Source organism: Chlamydotis macqueenii, chromosome 2 (assembly GCF_036417535.1).
Source record: "Chlamydotis macqueenii isolate bChlMac1 chromosome 2, bChlMac1.mat, whole genome shotgun sequence".
Classification (NCBI taxonomy): Eukaryota; Metazoa; Chordata; class Aves; order Otidiformes; family Otididae; genus Chlamydotis; species Chlamydotis macqueenii.
Genome location: NC_141557.1, coordinates 32,072,730 through 32,096,296, shown reverse-complemented (window position 1 = coordinate 32,096,296; position 23,567 = coordinate 32,072,730). Strand labels below are relative to the sequence as shown.

Genomic DNA, 23,567 nt, shown 5'->3' with positions numbered 1-23,567 from the left:
ATTTCCATCCAATTTTTAATAGTGCTAATAATCAGTAATTTTCATTTGGGCGGGTAACTGATTTTTAATAATATTTTCAGTCAATATTAGCCTAAGCGTCAGTTAAATCTCATCTCCTAAAATAAGTTTAATAGCCCACCTGCATAGATTAGGGTCCTGCATATGCTGAGGCACAACGGCATGACCCCAGCTGCAACTTCTCTTTTTACACAGCTGAAAATACCTTGAAATAGTGGCACAAACTGGAGCTGCCAGCAGTGTCATTTGGCAGCACAACAGCTAAGCCATGGTCCTCCTCCTACATGCAGACTTGATGGTTTGGATTGGCACCTAAATTACCCCAAAGACCAACTTGCTCTACTTGCTCCTCTATGTACTCACTCACTGGGTTCATGGATCCTGCTTCCTGATGCTTAAAATATCCTGTCCACAGAGCTACCTTCTTTCTTAATATAGAGTACAGTAACTAAACCTAAGAGTACATAATGATCACCAAGTAACCATTACTAGTTATTGTACTTCTGTTTTGGTACCAGGACCTGCTGAGAAGCAGGAACACCTATTTCATGTGCACGTTTATATGCACATTTACACATTATGAGAGGAAGAGGAAATTGTTTGGCACATAGTGCTGTGGGGTTGTACAAACCCAGTATGTGTTTATCTGCCATGCATGTCATTTATGTCTTCTGTATAATCAAGCAATATTCTAGGAAATGTCGCTTTGTAAAGCACAAATAAAAGAGAAGGAAAATAATCTGACGCCTGCTTACACCGATTGCAAACTTTCCATTGCATTCAATGGCTTTTGACCAGGCTGAGAATGCCTAATATTAATCATTTCACATGACTAAGGCAGGTTGTCCCTCTGAACTCAAGGGACGTGCTGTGCAGGGGCTCAATCCTGCTTGTATTTCTCATGCAAGTAACATTTAGCCCTCGCACAGCAGGTGACCTGAAAGTGTACGGCATGCTACAGGAGACAAATAGCTACTGCAGTGAACCTTGATGATACTGGAGACAACTGGACCTAATAAAAACAGCATTTTATTTCTAAGGTGCAATTAAAATCTTGAGTTTAACTTTCAAGTTTCATATAATGAAACTAGTGTTTTAACAAATGGTACTGAAAGAACCATTAAGGGAACTGTGATAGTAAAAGATTATCTGCAAAAATGTAGCATTGGCAGTGCACCTTTGTTCATTCAAAAAAATGTAAATGTCTACCCACCAGACTGTCTGCTCCACAGGGTAAACCACTTAAAAGTCTCGCTATTCAAATGGATATGGCAAAAACACACTAAAAATCTGTTTCATTACTGATAATGCTCTAATTCTGTCTATGCACTAGAGTATAATCATTTACGGTATTGACTCATGTTTTACTGGGAAATGGCTCTCTGTCATAGCAACCTGTTTTCCCCCAGCAAAAAGTGTTTTATTTGCTGCTATGAAAACTGTGGCTATCCACCCACTCAGATATGAGCACATCACTTACTGCAAATGTCACAACAACGATTATGAAACAACAGCAATATGAGTCATACGGGATTACAGCAAAACAAGTGATATTTTGGGTGATTTTGGAACACTTATCCTATTATTGGAAACTTCTGTACTTTGTGTATCTGATGAAAAATTGATTAGATATATAGCCTTTGAGAGCTGGCAGCTAATGCTAAACTAGAGAAGAGATATGTAGCAAGTTGGCTGCTGTTAAATCACCAAAGAAAATCCTGCTGAAATCAAAATGCACTGAAGTTGAGATTTATGGAAAAATCTTTGAGCCCACAGGACCACAGTATTAACAGTCAAGTAACCAGAGAGGTAGAGAAATCCATGACTGGATCCAGAAATGGAAGTCAGTAGTTTCAGCTTCTTAGCACACTTCCAGCGAGCTAAGTGACCAACTCCAGCACACAGAGCCCAACTTCTAAAGGAACTTTTTAGGCTCGTTTGAGGATCTGCAATTTTATAGTGGGGCTAGAACTTCTGATGTCTGGCATAGTAATGGCAAATGATATGCAATGTGGTGTTCTATTAATAAACAGAATATAACTGCTGGTTCTTGCTACAACCTTTCCAAATCTTCCCAAACAGCGATTGCCAGCCTGATGAGATTGTATGCTTGTCTGATGGTGCTTCAACACTATGGACAAGTGTCCAGAAACTATAACATGCAAAGTAACAAGCATTGTGTATCAGTTTCAGTCATTATTTCCTTGCATTCTGTAGTAACCTCAAGTCAATATGAGATCAAATCAGACAAGATTTCCTGTTTAATACAACACTGTCATCCACATATTACAAACTCCTATCTAAAACATTCCCAACATTAAAAGATAGCTTTTAATTTCACTTACTTAGGACCTGATCTAATCCAAATGATGGATCTTACTCTGTATCATTTAAATTTATTTGCAATCACATACAGAGGGGCTATGAGGCAAGACCACATGTTAGCCATCAATGCAATTTTTTTTTCTTTTTGGTTATGGGCCAGAGAGAGGCTGCTAATCAGTGTGCAGAGGTCACCCACCTGCCCCCTGGATCATAGTTCACACACACAATTAATTCATTATGGGGAAAAGTCACTGCTGGAGGTTGAACTGCCCATTCCAGGTTTTTTTGAGGTGAATGTCCTGCCACTGACCTGGAGAAATAGCTCCATTAGCTAAAACTCTGTCAAATCACATTTTCTTATGCAATTTTTCTAACATAAACAGTATAAACCAACAATTAATAGAAAACTTTGCCACCAAAGCAGGAATTGCTGTAAGTTTAAGCACTAGATACAGAATATCGTGGAATTTGATTCTCTCTTAGCTGCATTAGTTGATTGTCCCTTTACAATACTGCCATGGAAAGCATGACTTAGGCATGTTGTCTATGCTAAATGAGGTCTATCACAACTGATTTACCATCTGCATTCCTGTTGTTATAGGCACGTATGTATGAAACAAAGTAAGAAGTAGTTAAGATTCCTTCCATGTACAATCTCGCTTTACAAAGCAAGTATCGAAGACTCCTGGCATGTCAGTTATGTTGGTAAGTACCACCCTGATAAGGAAACTGATGTACACTGAAATAAAAGGCAGATGTGAAAAAGAATTTAGTCACCTAACTCCAATATTGTAATTAAACAAATCTACTTCAGCAGCCATCTGAACCTGAGACCACCTTAACTTAATATATTTCAGGGTCACCAATGCCTAAATCACTCTTTTGCAGGTGAAAGTTCTTCATCAGTGTTCAGCACTGTGCACCTCCCCAGGTTATCACAGAAGGTAATATTCTGCAACGTAGATGCTTCCCAGTTCCTTCCATAGCTCCCTCCCACTCTTCCAGTAGCATTACTGCTGCTTTTGTTTGGACTTTTGTTACCAAGGAGCTTCCTGAACATGCATCTGCTATCTGAAGATTTATCTCATACATAACATACTCTGATGTCAGCCTACAGTGTCCTGGTATCCCTAATAATTCTATCTTCTGCAATTAATCTGCTTGTGAGTATGATCAAATTAAAGTTTCAAATCTCACCAATCTAGAAGTCTGAGCAATTATCCACCCGATAAAGAGAAAGAGTCTTACCTCAGCTTGAATCTTAGATGGCAAAACTGAGGTTTCATTTTCCGTTATACTGCTGGTTGGACCATTGCTTGGGGAACTGGGACCTGATCCAGGTGAGCTGCTACTGACTGAGGATTCTAAAAAACAGATTAAGCACACATGAATTACCCACTGGAAAGGAACACATGATCTTGATTAATCGTATACTGTTTACGGCACAAGGATTTTTTGCTGTTGAAAAGTATCTATCAGTTATGCTATTTACGTACATTAAAGAGTTTTAATTCATCCTCCATTTCTTTTGGTTCTCCTTTTACAGTGCTGACAAGGAATGATACACTCTTGGTCTTTCCCCTTCTGATCTGTCTGCTTCACAAAGGAAGAATTTACTATTTTTTTCCCCTCAAAGATGGTGTGATACTCAGTATGAGGCAGAGATACAGACACAGAACTTGTAATGAGTAAAAAGAAAAGGAAGTCTTTTCTTTTTAATTGCAAAGAGTCCTGCCTCTGTAAGAGATCAAAATGACAGAGATAGCAGGCTTGCAAAGGTCATGATAACATGTCATCAATTCATGAGGCCTGCTGCCATCTACCTTCTGTTTAGAAAGGGGACATGCCCATTGCAGACTAATGATTACATATGCAAGTAAGAATGGCAAAATACACACCGCTTTCACTACATCTTTGGCACAAATATGAAGGAATATTTACAGCATACAAAAATCTTAAAATAGGATTTGAAAGGCTGGATGTTATCTTGATTTAAAATCTCCCGAGTTCTGTCTAAGACAAAGGGGAAGAGAAATATCTCATTGTGTGCTCTTGTATTGAGTTATTCTAATCCTACACTGATATAAAATAAATTAATGTAATGGAAGCAGTTAACAAGGTTAAAAATGGAAGAGCTCAGCATTAGTAGATGTAAGCCTGTTTCATGTGATAGCTTTCAAATTAAAGTACTGAAGAAGTTAAAATAATTAATATCTAAATGTGGCAGCCATTTCTTTGCTTCTTCACTCTTTCTGTCTTGGTTCACAGGCAAAAATATATCCTCATTTTGACTGAAATTACCAGGAGATTTCCTAGCTGTTTCTTAGACCTGTTGCTCTTTCCCACTAGAGTTGACTTCGATTTACTGAAGTGAATCCGTACCCAGCTATGCTAACTGGTCACGTAAAGTTCTTGCATCATATTCTCACTAACTTTCATAGAACAGCCAAACAAACTTATTCTTTTTTCCTCAGTTTTAAAAAAAAATTACAATAGCACTTTTTGTATAAATAGGCATTTAAAAAGAAGGTCTATTTTCAGTTAAAAGAATTTTTAAAAAGGAGAAAAAGGCTTCAGCCAGAAGTGTTTGATCAAGGAAGTTTTCATTATGAAAGGTGCAAAATGTTGTATAGCCGATATTAATAATTAGAATGGCAATCTGCAAGGCTTCAAATCGTTGTCAGAGCTAGGAAGTGAACACAGCTATTTTCAGGTTTCTGCTCTTTCAATGACTGCAGGAGAAAATTCAGAGTATTTCACTTATACTTTACTTGTGAGTGTACAAAATATAAAGAAATCAACTAAAACTAAGGAAGTGGAGATCAAGAATCTGAAAAGAGCTTCAACAACTGGAAATAGGAAATTAGCTGTAAAAAATTCTAATCTGGAAATAATTCACAGGGAAATTACCTTATTTAGTTACTTTCATACTTATAATCGCACCCATGTCTCAGTTTTAGATGTGACATACTGTGAAAAGTTGTCACGAGAATTGCATGCATGGGGACACCAACGTGAATTTGTTCATGTTGTATTATATTTCCATCTGTGACATGGTTCTGATATACCAAGTGAATTCAGATACACGTCTGACAGACTAGTAACAGTAGGTCGCATAAATATATGGCCTGATTGTAACATCCCTTTAATAAGCCATGAAGCTACCAAATATCAGTGCAAAGTCTAAGCAAGAAATGTCAGAATGAGACCAAATACTGTAAATGCTCTTTTCTTTCAAAACAACAGATAAGGCCTTGGCAGCACACTAATCCTAAGGACTGAAAATGAGAGGACTTTAGGCTATTGGTGAACTCGGGTACAATTCTGCAAAATAATATACAGGACAAAATTTATTACTCTGCAATACTAAACATGAAAGAAAGCCTTAGCATCCATGGTTCATCCACCCTGACACTTTTTAGTGCTCAAGGGCAGGAAATAATATTGAAAACAAATGATATTTGATGACAAATTTTTACTTTGGTTTTGTTTCCCTTTTAATTCACCTCGTATGCTTAATTCAGTATTTTTACATGCTAAAAGTTCCCTTTCAATTACTAAGAATACTCACTATCTGCTGTGACCAACAATATACCACTGAATATTTAAACGTTTCTACTCTTTCTTCTCAAAAAACAGCTTAGCAAGCCCTTACATCAAAAACAACTGATCTTGACATTTTCAAGCAAGAGAAACCAGAGGGACAGGGCGAAACACAAGATGCCAAAATGTCCTTGATTAACTTAAGTAATATCAGATAGGTGTTTTTGTGCTTGCTATTAGCATCGGCATTTTCCACGGGAGACAGGAAGTGGGAAATGCATGACCCAAAATGTTCATGTACAGAAGACACAAATTAAGGGAAGAGACTATTCTTGTTTTCTCCTTTGATGTTCCTTGCCACCGAGAGTCTACCATTTACTTGTTCTAGTACTTGCTGTTGTGAATGGTTTCCAAGCTGGTTTGAAAGTATGACTTTCAAACTGAAAATGACTTTTTAATAAGTGCTAGAAAGCTGTAGATTACAAGCTAGTTATACACAATCATTTATTTAATACGATTTTCAACAGCAGAAAAAAACACCCAAATAACCTTTTGTTTAGCAAACAGTTTCAATTCCAAAATACCACCACTATTCTGTGAGCAGTTGCAGCTGATACAGATTTTTTCCATTCTTAATTACCTGTCACCTCGAAGAGTCGCTTCTTGAATGAACTGACAACATTTCCATCCTTCCTTCTGAGTAAAGGACTGCTTCTCCTTTCTGTCACCTTCTGTTTTAACCGTGAACGTACCTTCAAATTTGGCTCTGAGGCTGGAAATTAAGAGAAGAAAATAAATAATTACAAATGAAACTACTGCTTTGTGTCAGACACCACTGACATTCCCTGTAGGACATCATCTGATCCAAGGAGGCTTGGAGGCAGAGATTTCATTGTCCATCCTCCCCAGTCATCATACAACTCCATTTTAGATTAGAGGCTAGAAAAGAGAGGAAGAGAGCTGAAAGGCTTCGGATCCCAGTATTTTTCTTATCCCATTTCAACTCTCAAGTTACCCATTAATTGTTGTTAATATCATAAGTATTAATTAGAGATGAATACAGCTTTTATTCTACATAATTTTTATCTCTCCTGTAGGTGAAAACTTGGATGGAAATACAGCTTGGAACTTGGAACCTTATAATTGGATTATGGTCTGATGACAGAAATAGAGAGAAGCCTCCACTGGTGCCTTTTGATTTCTCTTAGAAATATAAATTATGACAAGCCTTGCTGGCAGAACATTTCTTGGTCAGCAATTTTAGGCCCAGAACTTCAATGTTTTCTGAGTAACACACCAAACAACGAGATTTATGACAGTGTCTTAAGAACATTTACACAGAAAAATATATGCTCTGAAAATGAAAAAGTAAGATTGATTCCCAGAAAACCTAGGATTACATTTAATGCACCTTGGGCAAGTTCCACCTTTGTTTCCTAAATGGATGCAGTCTTTTCACATGAAGGCCAGAGATGAAGCTCTGCTGTGCCTTTTATTTTCTGATATTTTTAGCATGATAAAATGTTTCATGTACTCATTTATCTGTTCTTCTAAGTAAACCCTCTATCAAAGAGACTACTAAGAGCTAGTGAAAGATAATTGTGGAATAGAATTTGTTTATATTTCCCTTTCTGGAACCGAGGCTTGGCTAAGGAACATCTCAAAACAGAGAGCGCTGGAAACTGGGATCAGGTCTCTCTCCTATGCACAGACCTAATCCTAGTCCCAAGGACGAAGCAAGAGTTATCAGAAAAACAAAATAAACAAAATCTTCATTCAATTTAGCATTATACCATTTGTCAATTTGGGGCAAGAACTCAATCCTACACTTCTAATTTAAGTCCCCACTCAGCATGCAGTATCACACATCTGCTTCCTGCTGTCCCACTTGTTCGCTCAGGGATGGGGACGTTAGAAACGCTCATATAAGAGCAAAGGGGCTGCACCTCCGCTGGAGTGCTGTTGTAACCTGCAGTGCCTGCTGCTGCGCGCTGGCATTCGTCATGTACTCCGTTGATCTTGGCAAGCGCTCCCTTCTAAGTGTCCTGTGCCTTGAGCGCATTTCAGATCAAGATACACAGGCTAGTAAAACACTGTAAATCTTAATTAACATTAAATTTCTTTTTTTTTCAGTTACTACCATTATTAAGACATTAAGAGCAATGGTTCTAGCAGTGGAGTACAGATATCTTGTTTACTGTCTAAAATACCATTTGCTGGGAAACTGAAAATATAAAATATAATAATGGGCTAAGATTATACTACATGCTTTCACCACAGATGTCACCCAGGTATGATGACATTTGGAAGAAAAGGTGATCACTCCTTTTGTCCTTATGGGTACTTCGATTTATACTGTTCCATACTCTTAAAATTTAGGAGAATATTTTCATACCCATTACAGACTAACGTGATACAAATCCTCTGCAACACTCACTGGAGAAATGCTCCACTTCTATATGAATGTTTCATGCTCAGTCACAGTGATTGCCTTTCTATTTTTACCATATTCCCATCATATTCTGCATCTGAATCAATCATATAAGCAGAGAAAGAAGACTTTGATGTCAATGTCTAAATTTATGAGCCATCTGAAAAGATAGCGCCTGCATGAGAGATGAAGATCATTTTAAAATGGAAATAATCAAATTTAAAATGAAAAGGTATGGAGAAGAGTGTTTCTAAAATTATAAAATAAACCTCTCAATAAAAAACAAAGCCAAGGTCTGAAGAGTGTTTGCTTCAAATACCGACTTTCTTGAACGTCTCCCATGAGAGACTGCCAGCTCGTAACAGGACTCGATGGTGGCAATAAGAATTTGGGCTTCAATGCACGAAATATATAAATGTAAGGAGTTTGAGGATGTCTGCTCCAATGGACAAAACGCAGAACTGGGAAGCAGCATCTATAACTGTCAACTGTCTTCTGATAGTTAAAAAGACAAAACTAAGTATTTTAAGCTTCAAGGAGATTATTTAGAAATTATTTTAATCCTTTAAAATCTGAAATGCAAACAAGTGAGGAAAGAGTCAAAATAAATATTTCAATCTTTTTTTAAAAAAAAAAATTAAATTGTTCCCCTAGTATTTGTAAGGCACCTGGAAAGCTTTATTGCCAAATGGTGAAGAATTATTAGAATTAACTTGCCTTATGTTTCAAACGAGCCTTAGGCTCAACACTTTAACTAGTTGTTCTTGGAAGTGGTCTATAGAAGGATAATGCTCAAAATAACTGTTTGGCATTAGCCACCCTGGAAGTATTTCTGCTGCACATTATTAGCACCTTTGCTCATCTTAATTAATCCCCTGCCAAGGTTGACTACGTTCATCACCCAAAGGCATTCTCCATGTGGAAAAGAAGTGTCACATGGGGAGCCAGTGCCAAATAACTTCTACAGCTAAAACTTTACTCACCAGCTTGCTGCAGAGTAGCTTCCTCATGTAGATACAAGCCCCTAAGAATTCACCTTTTTCACTTTCTTTTTGCTCCATTAATAACACAAAATCATTGAAAAGACCTTCATGCACTCTATTACTTTATGTGGTGATTCAACCATAAACCAAGATACTGACTCAGCAAGATAACTAATGTACATGGCTAAGTTTCCGTACACCAAGCATCCCACTGGGGTCCAGGACTCAAAACTAGATTAATTCTATTCCATACAGGATATGTCCTGTATCTCACCTTATCAGGGAAAAAGGGCCCCTCTACAGCACTGGAGGTGCAGAATGAGATGGGGTTTGCTGGGTTAGATGCCTGCAACTATAGTGGGCTAAATCATCTGACTAAGGAGCCAGAAAGACAGAGACAATAGAAAAACAAGCATGTGGCTGGGACCATGATATATGAGGAAAATAGGACTGCACGTTCTCATGGCAGCAGGCTCATAGGCTGGGCTATTTACCTAAAATCCTGCTACGAACCAGTATACATCTGATATTGGCCTAATTGGTCACTATTAGCCTAGCCTCTTTGCTCCACAAATCTTTGCATTTCTACTACATTTAGCACTTTGGAACAAGTAATAATTAGTTCCCACTTGGAGAAATGGAAAATATATTATTTGAGAGTGTTTTACTGCAAGGAAAATAAAAAGACACAGCTACTTTCTCTGAAGGCCATCAAAGTCCATGTCACTGATTTCCATGGGAAACAGTTGATGCTCATTTGAGCGATTCACTCGAGTGGACTTCAGGAAAGACTAGCATGAAAATGACTTTGTTTGTGTAAGTCTGCAGTATAATTAGGAATAATGAGATGTTGCACTGATGTGGCTTGTTCAGTCTCATCACTATTAACTAGTTTATTCTCTTTTCAGTGCTGGTAATAATGAACTGGCATTACTGTTTAGATGACTATAAGTGGGAAATGGGCATGAAAGATATAGGAAGTACTAGTTTAAACAGCAACAGAAGATACCACAGACAACCCAAGGATTGGTTACCTAACTTCTTGACATGATTTGTAATTATCTCTACGGAACTGAGAACTTTGGTTCTAGGTGAAGAACAAAGACGGCATCTCAATGATTTTTCTCATCTTTTATGGCAGCTTCATACAGCGGTAAAGAAATAAATAACTATACTGTTAAAGATGGAAAATATACAGGCATCTATATAGGTATACATTAATTTCATCACAACAACCGTCATTGCTCAGGTGAAAGAAAACTATTCTCCCCTGAGAAACATTATATGGAAACACAAGCATGAGAGATAGGAAAATGATTTGGTGAAGTCATTATATCCTATACTCCACTTTGCTTAATATTAGCAATTTGCAGATACAAGCATTAAAAAATAAAGCCTAGGGCCAGATTGCTCCCAAATGAGCTGAGGTTTTTTTTGACAGGACTTTACTTCACTGTTTCTTTTTATTAAACACACAGAGATATTTAAGAAGAAGGGATAAAAATCCTTTCTATGCATGGGGAGAGGACACATATATGAAGGGAATGTAAAGGATAATAATGTGCTACTTTCTGATGGTTCCTGGAACACAGTACTACTTTTGTATCAGAAGAGCGTGTGCCAACTTCAAATCAGCATTTAATGAACCCAGGCAGGAAATGGGGGATGGGAGAGGGTGCATAGCAAGCAGGTCCTCATCTTAAGGCTAAAGCCATATATAGGAAACCTGAAGAACAGAAAGTGAGCTTTTGTCCAGACTTTGAGAGGCTCTGAAGTGAAAGCATTTCCTTTTCCTTGCTGGCAGGCTGGCTTAGAAAAGCTGTGGGGCAGTCGAGGTAAATAATGCTAAATTTGGCCACAAAGATTCCAACAACAGCACAAGCAAGAGTAGGAAAACTCACATTTTACTTGAGAATGATAAATTGCTCACAATTGCCTAGGCACCAGTTGTTATCACTAAGTTCATTTTGAAACAATAAGTTAGACTTCTCTAATTTATTTAAGTCAATAGAAACAATCAAGAAATAAAGACTTCACAATCTTGAAGTAAATCTTCACTGGTATTCTCTATAGTTGTGATTTTTTAAGCTGTGAAGGGTCATATATTATACTGATTTGAATATATTCTATGCTCTACTGCATGTAGGAGTTAGAAATTGTTTTTTCCTGCCTTATATCTAACACGTATTAATAAAGGAATACACAGTCAAATAACTTTTCTTTTGTCACACCATATAGCTTGTTATTTTTTATACTATTGCACCCGAGACTCATGCACAGATAAGCATTATGTGCCTTACAACACTCAACCATGACAAGCCATGCCTGAGACAGCTTAAAGTCTAAGTTATAGGACAAAAGGATGATGTATGGGTATAGAACAACAGAAGAACAAGAGAAAATCATGTGACGGTACTGGTTAGCACGATGGTGGTATTGCCAGCATACCAGTAGCTTTTCCTTTGTCAAGTTTCTTTCTAGCGCTGTGGCACTTGAGAATTTTCATGAAGATACTGAACGTGGATAATGAGATAACTTAGAATCATAGAATTGTTGAGGTTGGAAAAGACCTTTAACATCATCAAGTCCAACTATTAACCTAGCACTGCCAAGTCCACCACTAAACCATGTCCCTACACACCACATCTACACATCTTTTAAATATCTCCAGGCATAGTGACTCAATCACTTCCCTGGGAAGCCTGCTGCAATGCTTGACAATCCTTTCAGTTAAGAATTTTTTCCTAATAGCCTGTCCAAAAAACTTGAGGCCATTTCCTCTCGTCCTATCACTTGTTACTTGTAAGAAGAGACCAACATCCACCTCGCTACAGCCCCATTTCAGGCAGTTGTAGAGAGTGATAAGGTCTCCCTTCAGCCTCCTTTTCTCCAGACTAAACAAGGCCAGTTCCTTCAGCCGCTCCTCATAAGACTTGTGCTCTAGACCCTTCACCAGCTTTGTTGCTCTTTGGACACACTCCAGCACTTCAATGTCTTTCTTGTAGTGAGGAGCCCAAAACTGAACACAGTATTAAAGGTGTAGCCTCACCAGTACTTTGAGATCTCTATCGTGATTTCACTTGAAGCAGGAGCAGCAGAATGGGTGAGAAGGTACACTTAAGACATCCTCATTTCCTTGGGTCCGCTTCACAGCACAACAGGTTCCTAGTCTGTGCTTTGAGCTCCCAGCCACCATGGTAATATGAATTAAGTAAGAAAGCAGTCTGCCTGTCTATGCTACGTCAGGATCTGGAGATCAAGGAAAAAGTCAAATCCTACCTTACTACTGCACCAATGAAAAAAGCCAAAAGAGGCATATCTAAGGTTCCTAAGAAGCTAGTCTGAGGGTAGTGGGCTATGGAGATACTTCCCAGTTTCCCAGGCAGAAAGGCAGAGAACATAGGTCAGGTACCAAAACTGTTGCCAGCTTCCCCAGTTGCTTTGTGAAGAGCTGTGAATGAGCTTGTCCTTTTGAGAGACCCAATGATCTCACAGCCTTTCTTCTTCTGAATATGCGTCTTGCAGACATGTAAATAGTCTCTGCTCTGCATGGAGTTTCTGACTTTTGCTCTGGCTTCCTGTACATGGCCACAGACTGTGTCAGCCACTTCCACATAGCTGAAAATATTAGGCATTGGCAAGATGAGCAATAACTTTTTGTTTTCATACATGACTGACTGACATTTGCTGCAGAAGGCCATGTCCTGATAAAATACAATACTAGACAATGAACATGTCGGATATCCTCTCCACTGGCTGACAGACATAGACAGAGACACAATTTGGTGGGTTCAATGACTTCTAAATTCTGGTGATTTAAAATGTCATTTCTGAAAGAGTTTTAAATTACATTAATGAGACTGCAAGCTATTTACACACGCCCTCTAAAGCTCTTCCAAGAATTACATGGACGTGACCACTGGGTGGTCCCAATGAGGCAGGAGCACCAAATACAGCAGTACAGGATGGAGACACTTTATTTTTCTGGCTTGCATCACTGAGTGTGTTTTCAGCATATACTGAAACTGTTTCCTGCACAACCATTCACTTTAAGGGGAGTACTGGTCATATGTGAAACCCTTTAGTCCTTTGCTTTATTTTACTTTTGTAAAAGGTAGAATGCTTTATTTAGTCAGACTAAGGTAAATATCCATTCCCTAAATAAAAAAACAGGTTTAGTGAAACACATGGTAAAAGAGCTAATTAGATTAGAGGGGATCTCGTAGCCCTTCAGCTCTCTTCGGGCTAAGGAAGCCAATTTAACAAGATTAGCAAATTTTCATTAATTTCCTAAAGAAGGTTCAAAAATGAAATATTCTCTGAAGCTGCTTGATATTCATTGCAGTCTGTTTGAAACATAAAATTTCCATTTTATTATCCATGCAAGCAAGTGTTATCTTTCTAGGAATAATTTATTGAGTTAGATGTAGGAATTACTTAGTGTACTGCTTGCATTTAGCCAGAATTAGAGATATTTATATTTTTCTGATCAATGCGATGTATTTCCTGTTGATATTTGTTCTGCATATAAGCTGTGAAGCAAAAGACCTGTGAGGTCTCTTGATAGAATTCTTAATAATTTCCTTTCCTTAGCACAGAAACAGCATTTTCTTGCATTTATATCATTGGGCTATATAGTGATTTCAATGAGGCCATGGTTTCACTGGGCCTCTTGAGTGCTCATTACATGTCAAGTCTGCTGAAACCGTGGCTATTATTGCTATGTCAGGCCCATCTTTATCTTCTCCCATGTAAACTAATATTCTTTTCCAATAATAAATAGGGGATTAAAGAGCTAATAATACTATACTGTCTTGATACACAGAATAGAAAAACAAGGATATTAAAATTATCATCGTCCCTGCACATCTTCAAATTCTATAATTTTTTTTGCACTTTCATAGCACTTATGGAAACCAAATCGCACCTGCGTTCTCAGGAGGTGTAGAGGAGAAAGAAGAAGGTCAAATGGGCCATTTAATAGAGGGCATCCCTCATTTGAATGGTAATAACCAAATTTGGATACACATAACTGGCAGTCTTTCTGGTTAGGTCTCCACTGGTTATTCTCATCTCCACTTGTGACCATATACATCAGTTAGTTCTAGCTGGGAAGAAGTGATGGGAATATAATACCATACTTTCTGCAAATAGAGCAAATCCCACTTTCAGCCTAAATCCTCCTCCAATATCCATTGAGTCACTAATTTTGCACATAAAAAATTACTTTCTTCAGTGAAAAGTGCCACAGATAATCCTCTAGCCTCAAAAGTCAGGGCTTTTGTGGGGTCAAAATTTGACCCTTAGATAAATGATTTTTTTTTTTTTAATGGAGTAATCATGTTCATGATTATGTTGTTCCCAAGCCCCATACAGGAAGGAATTAGTTAATAGGGTGGTTAAATCCCATAGATTTTAATCTAGGAAAATATCCAGCAGTGATAACTGGCAGACAAAAAATATAATCTAATATTTCATCAACCTTCAGAAATTCACGATAAAACATCATCACATTCTCCCATAGTTTAATGGGGCATCAATGTCACCAGCAGATAAGAGTTTGGCAGGTCTAGATTGCTGAAGCGTACTCTAAAGAGTTGTCCAAAGGCAGCACAGAGTACAGGATGCCAAGAAAACAAAAGCAACCAAACCACAGCGTATCTTGCTTTCCTAGCAGATGAGAACTATGGGCCAAATTCAGCTTAAAAGTAGGCAGGCACTTCAGCTCTGCTGAAGACATATGAAGATAAAATTTGCCTTAAAGTTGTTTGGACTTTCAAAACATGTTTGTCTAACTTCTGTAGGCTGACTTTTTGAAAGGATCTCTCCATGTTAAGCGAAGTGAGGAGAAAAACCCCACCTGTTTAAAATCTTAATTAGATGTTGACACTGCACCTTCACAATGAAACTGAATTAAAACAAGTTTACTTTTAGATAGGTTCTTTATGCTCTGCGATATAATTCCAGTCCCCCACAACTTAATTAGCTAAATATACAATGTAACCTTCCATCTGGTAAAGTAATTTAACAGGAATAATTGTGCACCACCATAACTCAACGAGACACTGAGGAAAACTATTGAAATGCCATTTCCTTTCCTTTGGAAGAGAATTATGTACAATTTCAGCATGCTTTGCATTTCTAACAGTTAAATCCAACAGGGAGGTATCACTCTCATTTATATTACTCTCCCATGAGAAAATCAAAAGCAAAGAACAAAGCTTATGCCGTTGTTCATGAATGGCTCTGTAATACTTACTTGGCTTTAGCCAGAACATGGTATTTGGCAGCTAAAACCCTTAATTAGAGTTGTGGGTTTGAACAGATTTTTCAGTGAAACTATGTTTTGCAGGAGTTTGGAGAAGTGCAATCTTTACTAACCAACGTCTTCTATTTTGGATGGTCTAATACCATGTGATTTCCACTTTTCACTTCTCTGTCTGTTTCTCTCTTTTGCCATCTCTTAGATGTTCTTGTTTACTTTTCTAAAAGTTTTCAACTGTCCCTGCCCTAGAAACAGTGGAAGAAAAATCCTAGTCCCACTGAAATCAAACAGGACAGTTTCTAACGACTTCAAAGAGTCTCAGATTTTATACGCAGTATTTTGTAACTTATTTATCCAGAGGGAATAGACTTGAAATGCCCATTAAAACCATTCTACTTAATTTTCAACGAACATTATGCTCTTAAAATGCATTAGATTTTAGGACTGCTCCCTGCTCCTTATTTAAGCTGTTTCCTTTAGGTTCAAAAGTCAAAAAGGTGTCTAGTATCTGATTACCTGCTTATCAAAAAGTTGCACAAGCTATTTGTTAATGCTAATTAATAAAATTTTTCTGAGAACATACACAGTTTGTGTAAGAAGACCTTTACGTAACTGCATGAAGCAGAACTTTGTAATCCAATTTTGGTTATGCATTGGGCAGTAAAAGGAGAAATAAGATAGTATTTAGAATATGATTGTATAATTAGTCTAGTCATCAAGAAGGTTTGGTATCTAGCACAAAAGAGTAGTTAGTGGCAAGACAGAAAGTGGTGCATATACGAGAAGCGGGGTTTTTGCTAAAACGGAAACACAGTGAAAAACCTTTAACCAGGTCATCTTGAAACTGAGTAATAATCACCCGTGTGTAATGCCTTTGCTTCCTGCAAGTAAAAGTAAGTGTAAAATAAAAAATATTAGAGGAACAATCTTGCACTGATGGGAATCATCCTGGTGACAACTCCTGTTGAATCCTGGTGCAGGCCCTGGTAGCTTTCATTATATCAAAGTACACCTACACAAAGTTCTTTTCTCTCTGACAGTGTCACTAAGCCTACCCTAGTATTCATTTTTACTTAGTTTTAAGCTATGTCAAAAAAATTCCCCTCCAACTCGAGCTAAATTAGCATGACAGAATATCGTTCCTCACTCCCAGCTGAAGAGGCTGCAGAACCCGTGATGGACCTGAGATGACTGCAGCCCAGCACAGTAGCTACGATGGTATTACATTTCCGTTGAGCTGCTGGCTCCTGAGAGTTTTAGTTTTAGCCTGTTCATCACATGAATCCAGAAGAAGCTGTTAACAACAGTTTGCTTCAGATTCACTCTTCAATTACAAGTGAAAGTTTCTTCTCCTTCTAAAACCTCTTACTACTAATTACACGCTCTTGAGTTATTGATAGTCAATTTAGGAAGGATGAAAAAGTCTAGTGATTAATGGGAAGAGAAGTCAAGTAAAAGAAGGACTGGGAATCAGGATACTCCAGCTTTTTTTCTTCTTTCTCACTCTGTGATAAGCACCGGTGATTTCCTTTGGGCACATCACCCAGTCCAAATTTATCAAGACCATTAACCCAGGAAAACAAGGACTCTGAGAGGCAGGAATGCTTAGCATCTCTGAAAAATGAGACAAACCAAGGAGAATCATACCATGTTTGCCTTGTTTCCCTGCTTCAATAAACAAAGTGCCTCTCCCATTTATTGTGCTCACTCATAAACTCAGAGAAAAATAACACTTCTCTCTACTGAGCTTGACTTTTTCATTTTGGCAGACATGCTAATTGAAGTTTGTGATCCTATAAGCCTTATTTCATTTACCAAAGACCAAAAGAAATCCAGCTTTTTCATATACTGTTACTTCACAGGAGAGTGTTTTCCCAGAAAATACAAACAGAAATGGAATTTGGTGGCATTAAAGGGAAAGGGAGAAAAACTTTCATACATGAAATATTTTTCTTCTCAGTTTCAACTGCTCCAGTAAAATACTGAGTCAGTAAGCGCAGAAAGAATAATGGTAAGGAAATATTCTAATTAATTTATTAAAAAAAAATCTGCTGAGTTCTCATTCAGGAATCTTTCACTCTCATTACACAAGAGCTATGCTGTTATTCTGCTGCCTAATCAGGTTAACTTAATATAGTTTTTACAAAGTGATCTTCATGACTATGCAGCACAGCCCTCTTTCTCTCTTTCATCACAATATTAAACAATCCTTCATCTCCTCTTTTTTTTTTCCTGTATGAAATTACATAATTTTCCCGCTCCAAGCAAGAACCTTGCACTATTTGCTAGCACCCCCCCCCGCTATATTTCCATTGAGCATGCTTCCAATTTTTGGAAAGTGAGCTACAAACATCTCAAATAGTATTATTGTGAGTAATCTTCAGACCCTTAAGCAAAAACCAAGTTGCAAGCTCACAACACCATCAGCAAAGGAAAGATTCAACTGGCATAAAACCAAAATAAATAGAAAAAATGATTGACATTCCTATTCTGCCATGATTGTGCTAAACTCAGGAAAGAAAAAATAGTTTATACTTGATATGATGATGTCCCCAGGAATTTCTTCCAACAAAAGCCAAAACATGAGGCAAAATGCAGAAATTCCATCTATAGCAACCCTTTTAAAAAGCATGCAGCTTTGGTGAGAGAGCTAACCTTTACTGGAATTTACTGGCTTTTGCTGGTTTGCATCAACACTTGCACACAGAAAATGAAATGCTACAGATTTAAGAAAATGCAACTGTTATGGCCATTTGCCAGAATTTCTATGTTTACTTCAACAAGATTTAAAAAAACCCAACAAAATAACTTCCTTTGTAAAGAACTTTTACTCTGTCAAACCTATGCTTTTTGTTATATTTTTGTTAGTTTTACAGTAACTTCATCCAGCAGATAATATTTTCCAAGATAGATAGACACAGAATTATGGAGAACAGCAATCAAAAGTTTCCCATATTAAATGATCAGGTTTTCAAAAGTGCACAGCTCCTATCAGAGCTCTTGCAACAATCAGTATGAATTTCAAAAGTGTTCAGTAATGGGGAAGAATTTTCAAACCTCTCTGGGTAATTTAGATGCATTAGTCTCATTGAAAGTTAATGAGCCATGTGCTGCTCAGGCTTTTGGGTGCTTTGTAGAAAACATACGTTTTGACTGGTATCCATGGTGAAAGTCTTGGGCACTTTTAAAATTTGATCTGACGCTGTTTAGGCTAAATTCTGCTCTCAGCTACAGATGTGTAGCTTCTCCTTATGGTCTATTTATCTGTCCAGTGAAGCAACAGCTCCCCTTGCTCTGCTCTTTTGAAAGTCTGTCAACACAGAGCATCTGAATGCAGCTGTGCAAAGAGCTGCATATCCTGGCTTCCAGCCCCTAGGACCGTCCCAATCCTCCATGCAGCTAAGCTATGTGAAGCCTACTGCTGAAAAGTTCAGCTGCATTTTGTACAGAAAGGAATAATCCACATGGCTCAGAAAGTTATTGAGTAACCATAGTCGGTGCACCATGATGTTAACTCTGCTACCTAACTGTTCACACAGAAAGAGCGAAACTCTTGAGTGTTTCTCTAGTCATCTATGTATCATAGAATCATAGACTCATAGAACAGTTTGGGTTGGAAGGGACCTTCAAAGGTGATCTAGTCCAACCCCCCCTGCAAGGAGCAGGGACATCTCCAACCAGATCAGGTTGCTCAGAGTCCCGTCCAACCTGGCCTTGAATGTTTCCAGGGATGGGGCATCCACCACCTCTCTGGGCAACCTGTTCCAGTGTCTCACTCCAAAGTTGCACAGAATATTTTCCTCTTTAGGATAGTATCTCTGAATTAATTTTTAAAAGATTAATAAGGAGATGCCACTTCAGGACTAATTAAGTAAGGGTTAAATAGATTACTGAAAAAGAAAGCAAGCAAGCAAGACTCATGATGTACAATGCCTGTGCGACACTAGGTGTTCCCTTAGCACTGAAAAACACATTAGGATATCAGGAGAAAATCATTCAGCTTTGCTTCCCATTAAATCTGATCTTAGAGTAATTGATTCAATCAGAATTGTCTTCCAAGGGCATTATATTAAGGTTGGAGAAGAGAAAGATGCCTCTGTATTTTATATTATGAATATGCAAAATAAAATTGAGAAACAAAACAAAGCTGCGATTAAAATCCACAACAGGTATTCCTTTCTTAGGGCTGAAAGGAATGTGAGGTTTGCTTCCGTATGAATTGCTGACTTTATGCAGGTTCAGCACCACAGAGCGTTTACCAGAAGCCAGTGGCAATAAGAGTTCATAGCCTAAAGGAAAGGAAAAGAGGTTCACCCCTCATGGCAAAGGTCAGATTTCTGCAGGCTTATAGCTTGTCCATATACAAGGGTGTTCGTGGGACACCTTTGTCTAGTAAGGTCCCATGAGGATGACACAGGCTCCACAATGTCCCCTCTGCCTGGAGGATGGCCCTATAACCACCTAGAGCAGTTTAGGGTCATTTGACTGGTGTCAATCTGGTTCCTGTTGCTTTTACTGTCAACCTGATGAACAATCATTGCAACCTTTGGGGGGATATTGCTGAAGGCTGGAAATAAACAGCTCTGGTATACAGCGAGACTGGACGTGTAAACAGGATATTTAACAGTTGCTATTTTCACGGATGCAGAGAGCTATCAAATATCCTCCCTTGCTAACACACAACATGCTGTACACTTCATTTGTATTTGCTTATCAGAATCACTGTGTAAATGTCATAGAAACAGTTATGCTAATGATTATATTAGTATTTGTCTATTTATTCTGTAGATATGTTTTCAGAGAGTCATCATGTCTTTTGTTCAATTTTGGAACTGATGCATTACATGCCCAAATATTTGGAATAACATATAGAAAACATCTGGATTTAATTATATTATAGTTCTCTTATGCAGACAATGGGAATTGAATTAAGGAATATTTTGAAACCCCCACAGAGATATAAAAGTATTAGCAGCTGCACGAGAACTTTACTGTTACAATGTTTGAAAATGTTTTGTTTTACAGATCAACAGTCTGACACGTAATAAATATTAATCATAACATTTAAGATAAATAAACATGGAAGAAAAATTAAAACTTGCATTTCAAAAACACATAGATGAATTCACAGCATTTAGAAGATGTAGAATGTATCCTTTTGTTTAAAAAATTAAAATGTGTATTCTATTGTTGTAGAAAATATATGTTGCACAGTGATAGTAAGCAGAGAACATAAGGGCTTTTTGTGACCGAATAGCCTGAACAAGATTTTACAGATTCTTGTTATATTGCCACCATATCATACAAAGAGTAATTCAGCTAGAATAAATTGGCATTTTACTTTTTATGCTTTCATTACTTTGAAAATATTTGGGGATATGATATGAGCTTAGCGAGTCTGCCCCAAAGTATTAGATACAGACTGGATTTTCTCTCTGAATGCATGCTGGTTCCAAACACCACTTCTTTTCAAGTCAGTACCAGTTTTGCAGTTAGTTTTCAATCTCCCAGTGGCTAAATCACATTCAAAGGCTGCTAGCACAGTAGGGGGTCAGACTTTCTCTCTGAATGTAACTATATCACTCAACAGCAGACGCATGCAATAAGCGATCTAATGTTTTCTTTTCTTTTTTTTCCCCTCTCCTCTCAGTGTCTCCCTGCATTCCTGGATACCGGTCACTGCACCAAGGACCTGAGGCAACAGCCACATGGACTCCACTGCCATCCTTCTAGCTTTCTTTATGGTGCAGAAAAAGTCAAGTCTACAGTTCACCTGCTGTCAAGACAAAAGGTTCAGTTGCTAAGTTCTCTGAAACACTGTGAAATATTCAAGCAAACACTTTCTTGTACAATACTACACATTCCTGTATGTAAAAAGCACACATGCATATGAGCGTGTGTATGCGTTGTATGCACATATACAACCAATGACACAAAACACAGTATTAATCCAATTCCTCCTCTTTCCATGAATACCCCTCAAAATGTCCTGAAACACATTGTCTAAAGGCAGCATACCATCTGATGTTAGATACTGTATCTACCATGCAAAAGAGAGCTATTAAACCCAGAAGTAATATTGAGACAAAGAAAATAATGCCATAAAAGATCTGCGAAGTTATAGTCCGTTTATAAACTAAATTTATCAGGACTGAAGCCTGCACTAGCTGTTAGCATTGGGTAACACTGACTCTTGACACCATGTGGTCAGTTCGACCTCGTAAAGATGCAGTCGGGATCTTTGAACTTACCCATAGTATCATCCTGAACAAGCTTTGTGGATTATGATACATGCCTTGCTGATGGACAGCCTGGTTAAAATAAAGGGTGAGAGAATTGCCAGGTAAGGGGCTCGAATAAACTACGCTAACTCACCCGTTTTACGAAGTGGAAAATCATCCTTGGCATCCTGGGCTCCTGGTAAAGTGTATTTGTACGGTGGCGAGGCCCCACTCAGGGGTGGAGAGCTTTGATCCAGTGAGGTATGGTGGGCAGCCCTGCAGCAGGCACAGAGAGGTCACAAATTAGCAGTCACTGAGGTGACCAGCAGTAACTATCTACACATGTTGTACACATGTCTCAGCTGTGTTTATGTTCTTGTTCCTCTAAGTGTGCACAAACCACAGGCTCATGTAACCAATTTCACTTTTACAGTAAGTTACGGAACTCCTTGAGATTCCCAAGAACATGCTTTTTTTTTGCACTTATTATAAAAATCACATAGGATAAGAGTCATGTTGACCTACAGACAGGATCTGTCACCAGTTTGGGGAACTGACCATTTTAGATTGTTGCATTTTAATATGAACCAGCTGAAGCACAGCAAAAGCCATTTAAGTCTTGCTTATCATGTACAAATAGATGCACATTGATCCACCCTCTTCTATCAAAATGTGGGAGATTTTCAGGGCAGGGGTGCTTGTATAAAACTAACTAGAAATATTGAGTTGTTATTATCTGTTGAAAACAAAAATGCAAACTATTTAGTAGAGAAGGTAGATAAAACCTCGCATTTAAGTCCAATTTGTAAGTTTTGTGAGCACACTAGTCTGCCGAACACAGCACTCATGTCAGCAGAGAAGCTCCAAGCTGAAGAGGGCTTTCTGAAAACTGCTGGATGAAAGAAATCGTGTGGGCAGATCCTTCTGAAGACAGAAAGTGCAAATTGCAAAGAAATTGCATAATTTGGCCCAGAGAGAGAGGGTGTTTTTGTTTTTGTTTTTGTTTTTTGTTTATTTTTCTATTTAGAGGGAGAGAGAGGGAAAGGAGGGGAACTTTCAAACTTTGTGTTTATCTGAACATAATTTTACTTGGCCTTTTACAGAGTCTCTCCCTATCTTTCCAAGGTAGTGTGGCTAATCAATAATACATCTCTGTCAAAAGGGGCACTACCATAAGAACAAGTACTACTTTCCCTAGTGTAGCAGAAGACATCCTCTGCAAGCTCCTTGTTCTCCCTCACTCAAAGACTCAAGTTACATACTCAAGGGAATTTTATGCATTATACGCAAAAAAAAATATTAAGTACTGTATCTCCACCAGAAACAATTTAACTGTATATTAAATCATGCTACCAGAATGCTCTGATTAGCTCAGAATGGAAATTCCAAGGGCAGGTCTTCAGTAATTCTTTTTAAAAAGAACAAGTACTAGATGGAAATCTAGTGTACCCTATGTATTTCTGTTTGCCCTACTGAAGGTCAATTCAGGCATAATACTGAAGTCTTTCAGAAATGCAGCCAGAGTTAATTCTGTTGGATTGACTTATGTGTTTGTTGTAATAAGGAAGTTAAAAAGGAATTAAGTAGTACAAAAAAAAAAAAAGGATAACAATTGTAGAACCTGTAAACTGTTAAAATGTTAACAGGCCCATTACAGGACTCAACAAAACGACTTATTTCAATGGTCTAAGCAGATTCTTATCAAGGCCAAGGCACAACAACAATACGCAGTTTTGGATATGAAAATCCATCAGAGTAAGAAAAGTTAAATGATCACAATC

At 37.9% G+C, this 23,567-nt stretch overlaps 1 protein-coding gene across 6 annotated transcripts in view; it reads right to left on the bottom strand.

The window, feature by feature from the left end:
• The window catches only part of HDAC9 (histone deacetylase 9), a 292,749-nt gene that overhangs the window by 15,241 nt on the left and 253,941 nt on the right, over positions 1-23,567 (bottom strand). For all 6 annotated transcript variants that reach the window (XM_086742475.1, XM_086742474.1, XM_086742476.1 and 3 more), the window contains exons 8-10: positions 21,941-22,062; positions 6,527-6,658; positions 3,592-3,707 (exon numbers count right to left, since the gene is read on the bottom strand). In XM_086742475.1, the coding sequence (XP_086598601.1) occupies positions 3,592-3,707; positions 6,527-6,658; positions 21,941-22,062 (370 nt within the window). The remainder of the gene's footprint in view (positions 1-3,591; positions 3,708-6,526; positions 6,659-21,940; positions 22,063-23,567) is intronic.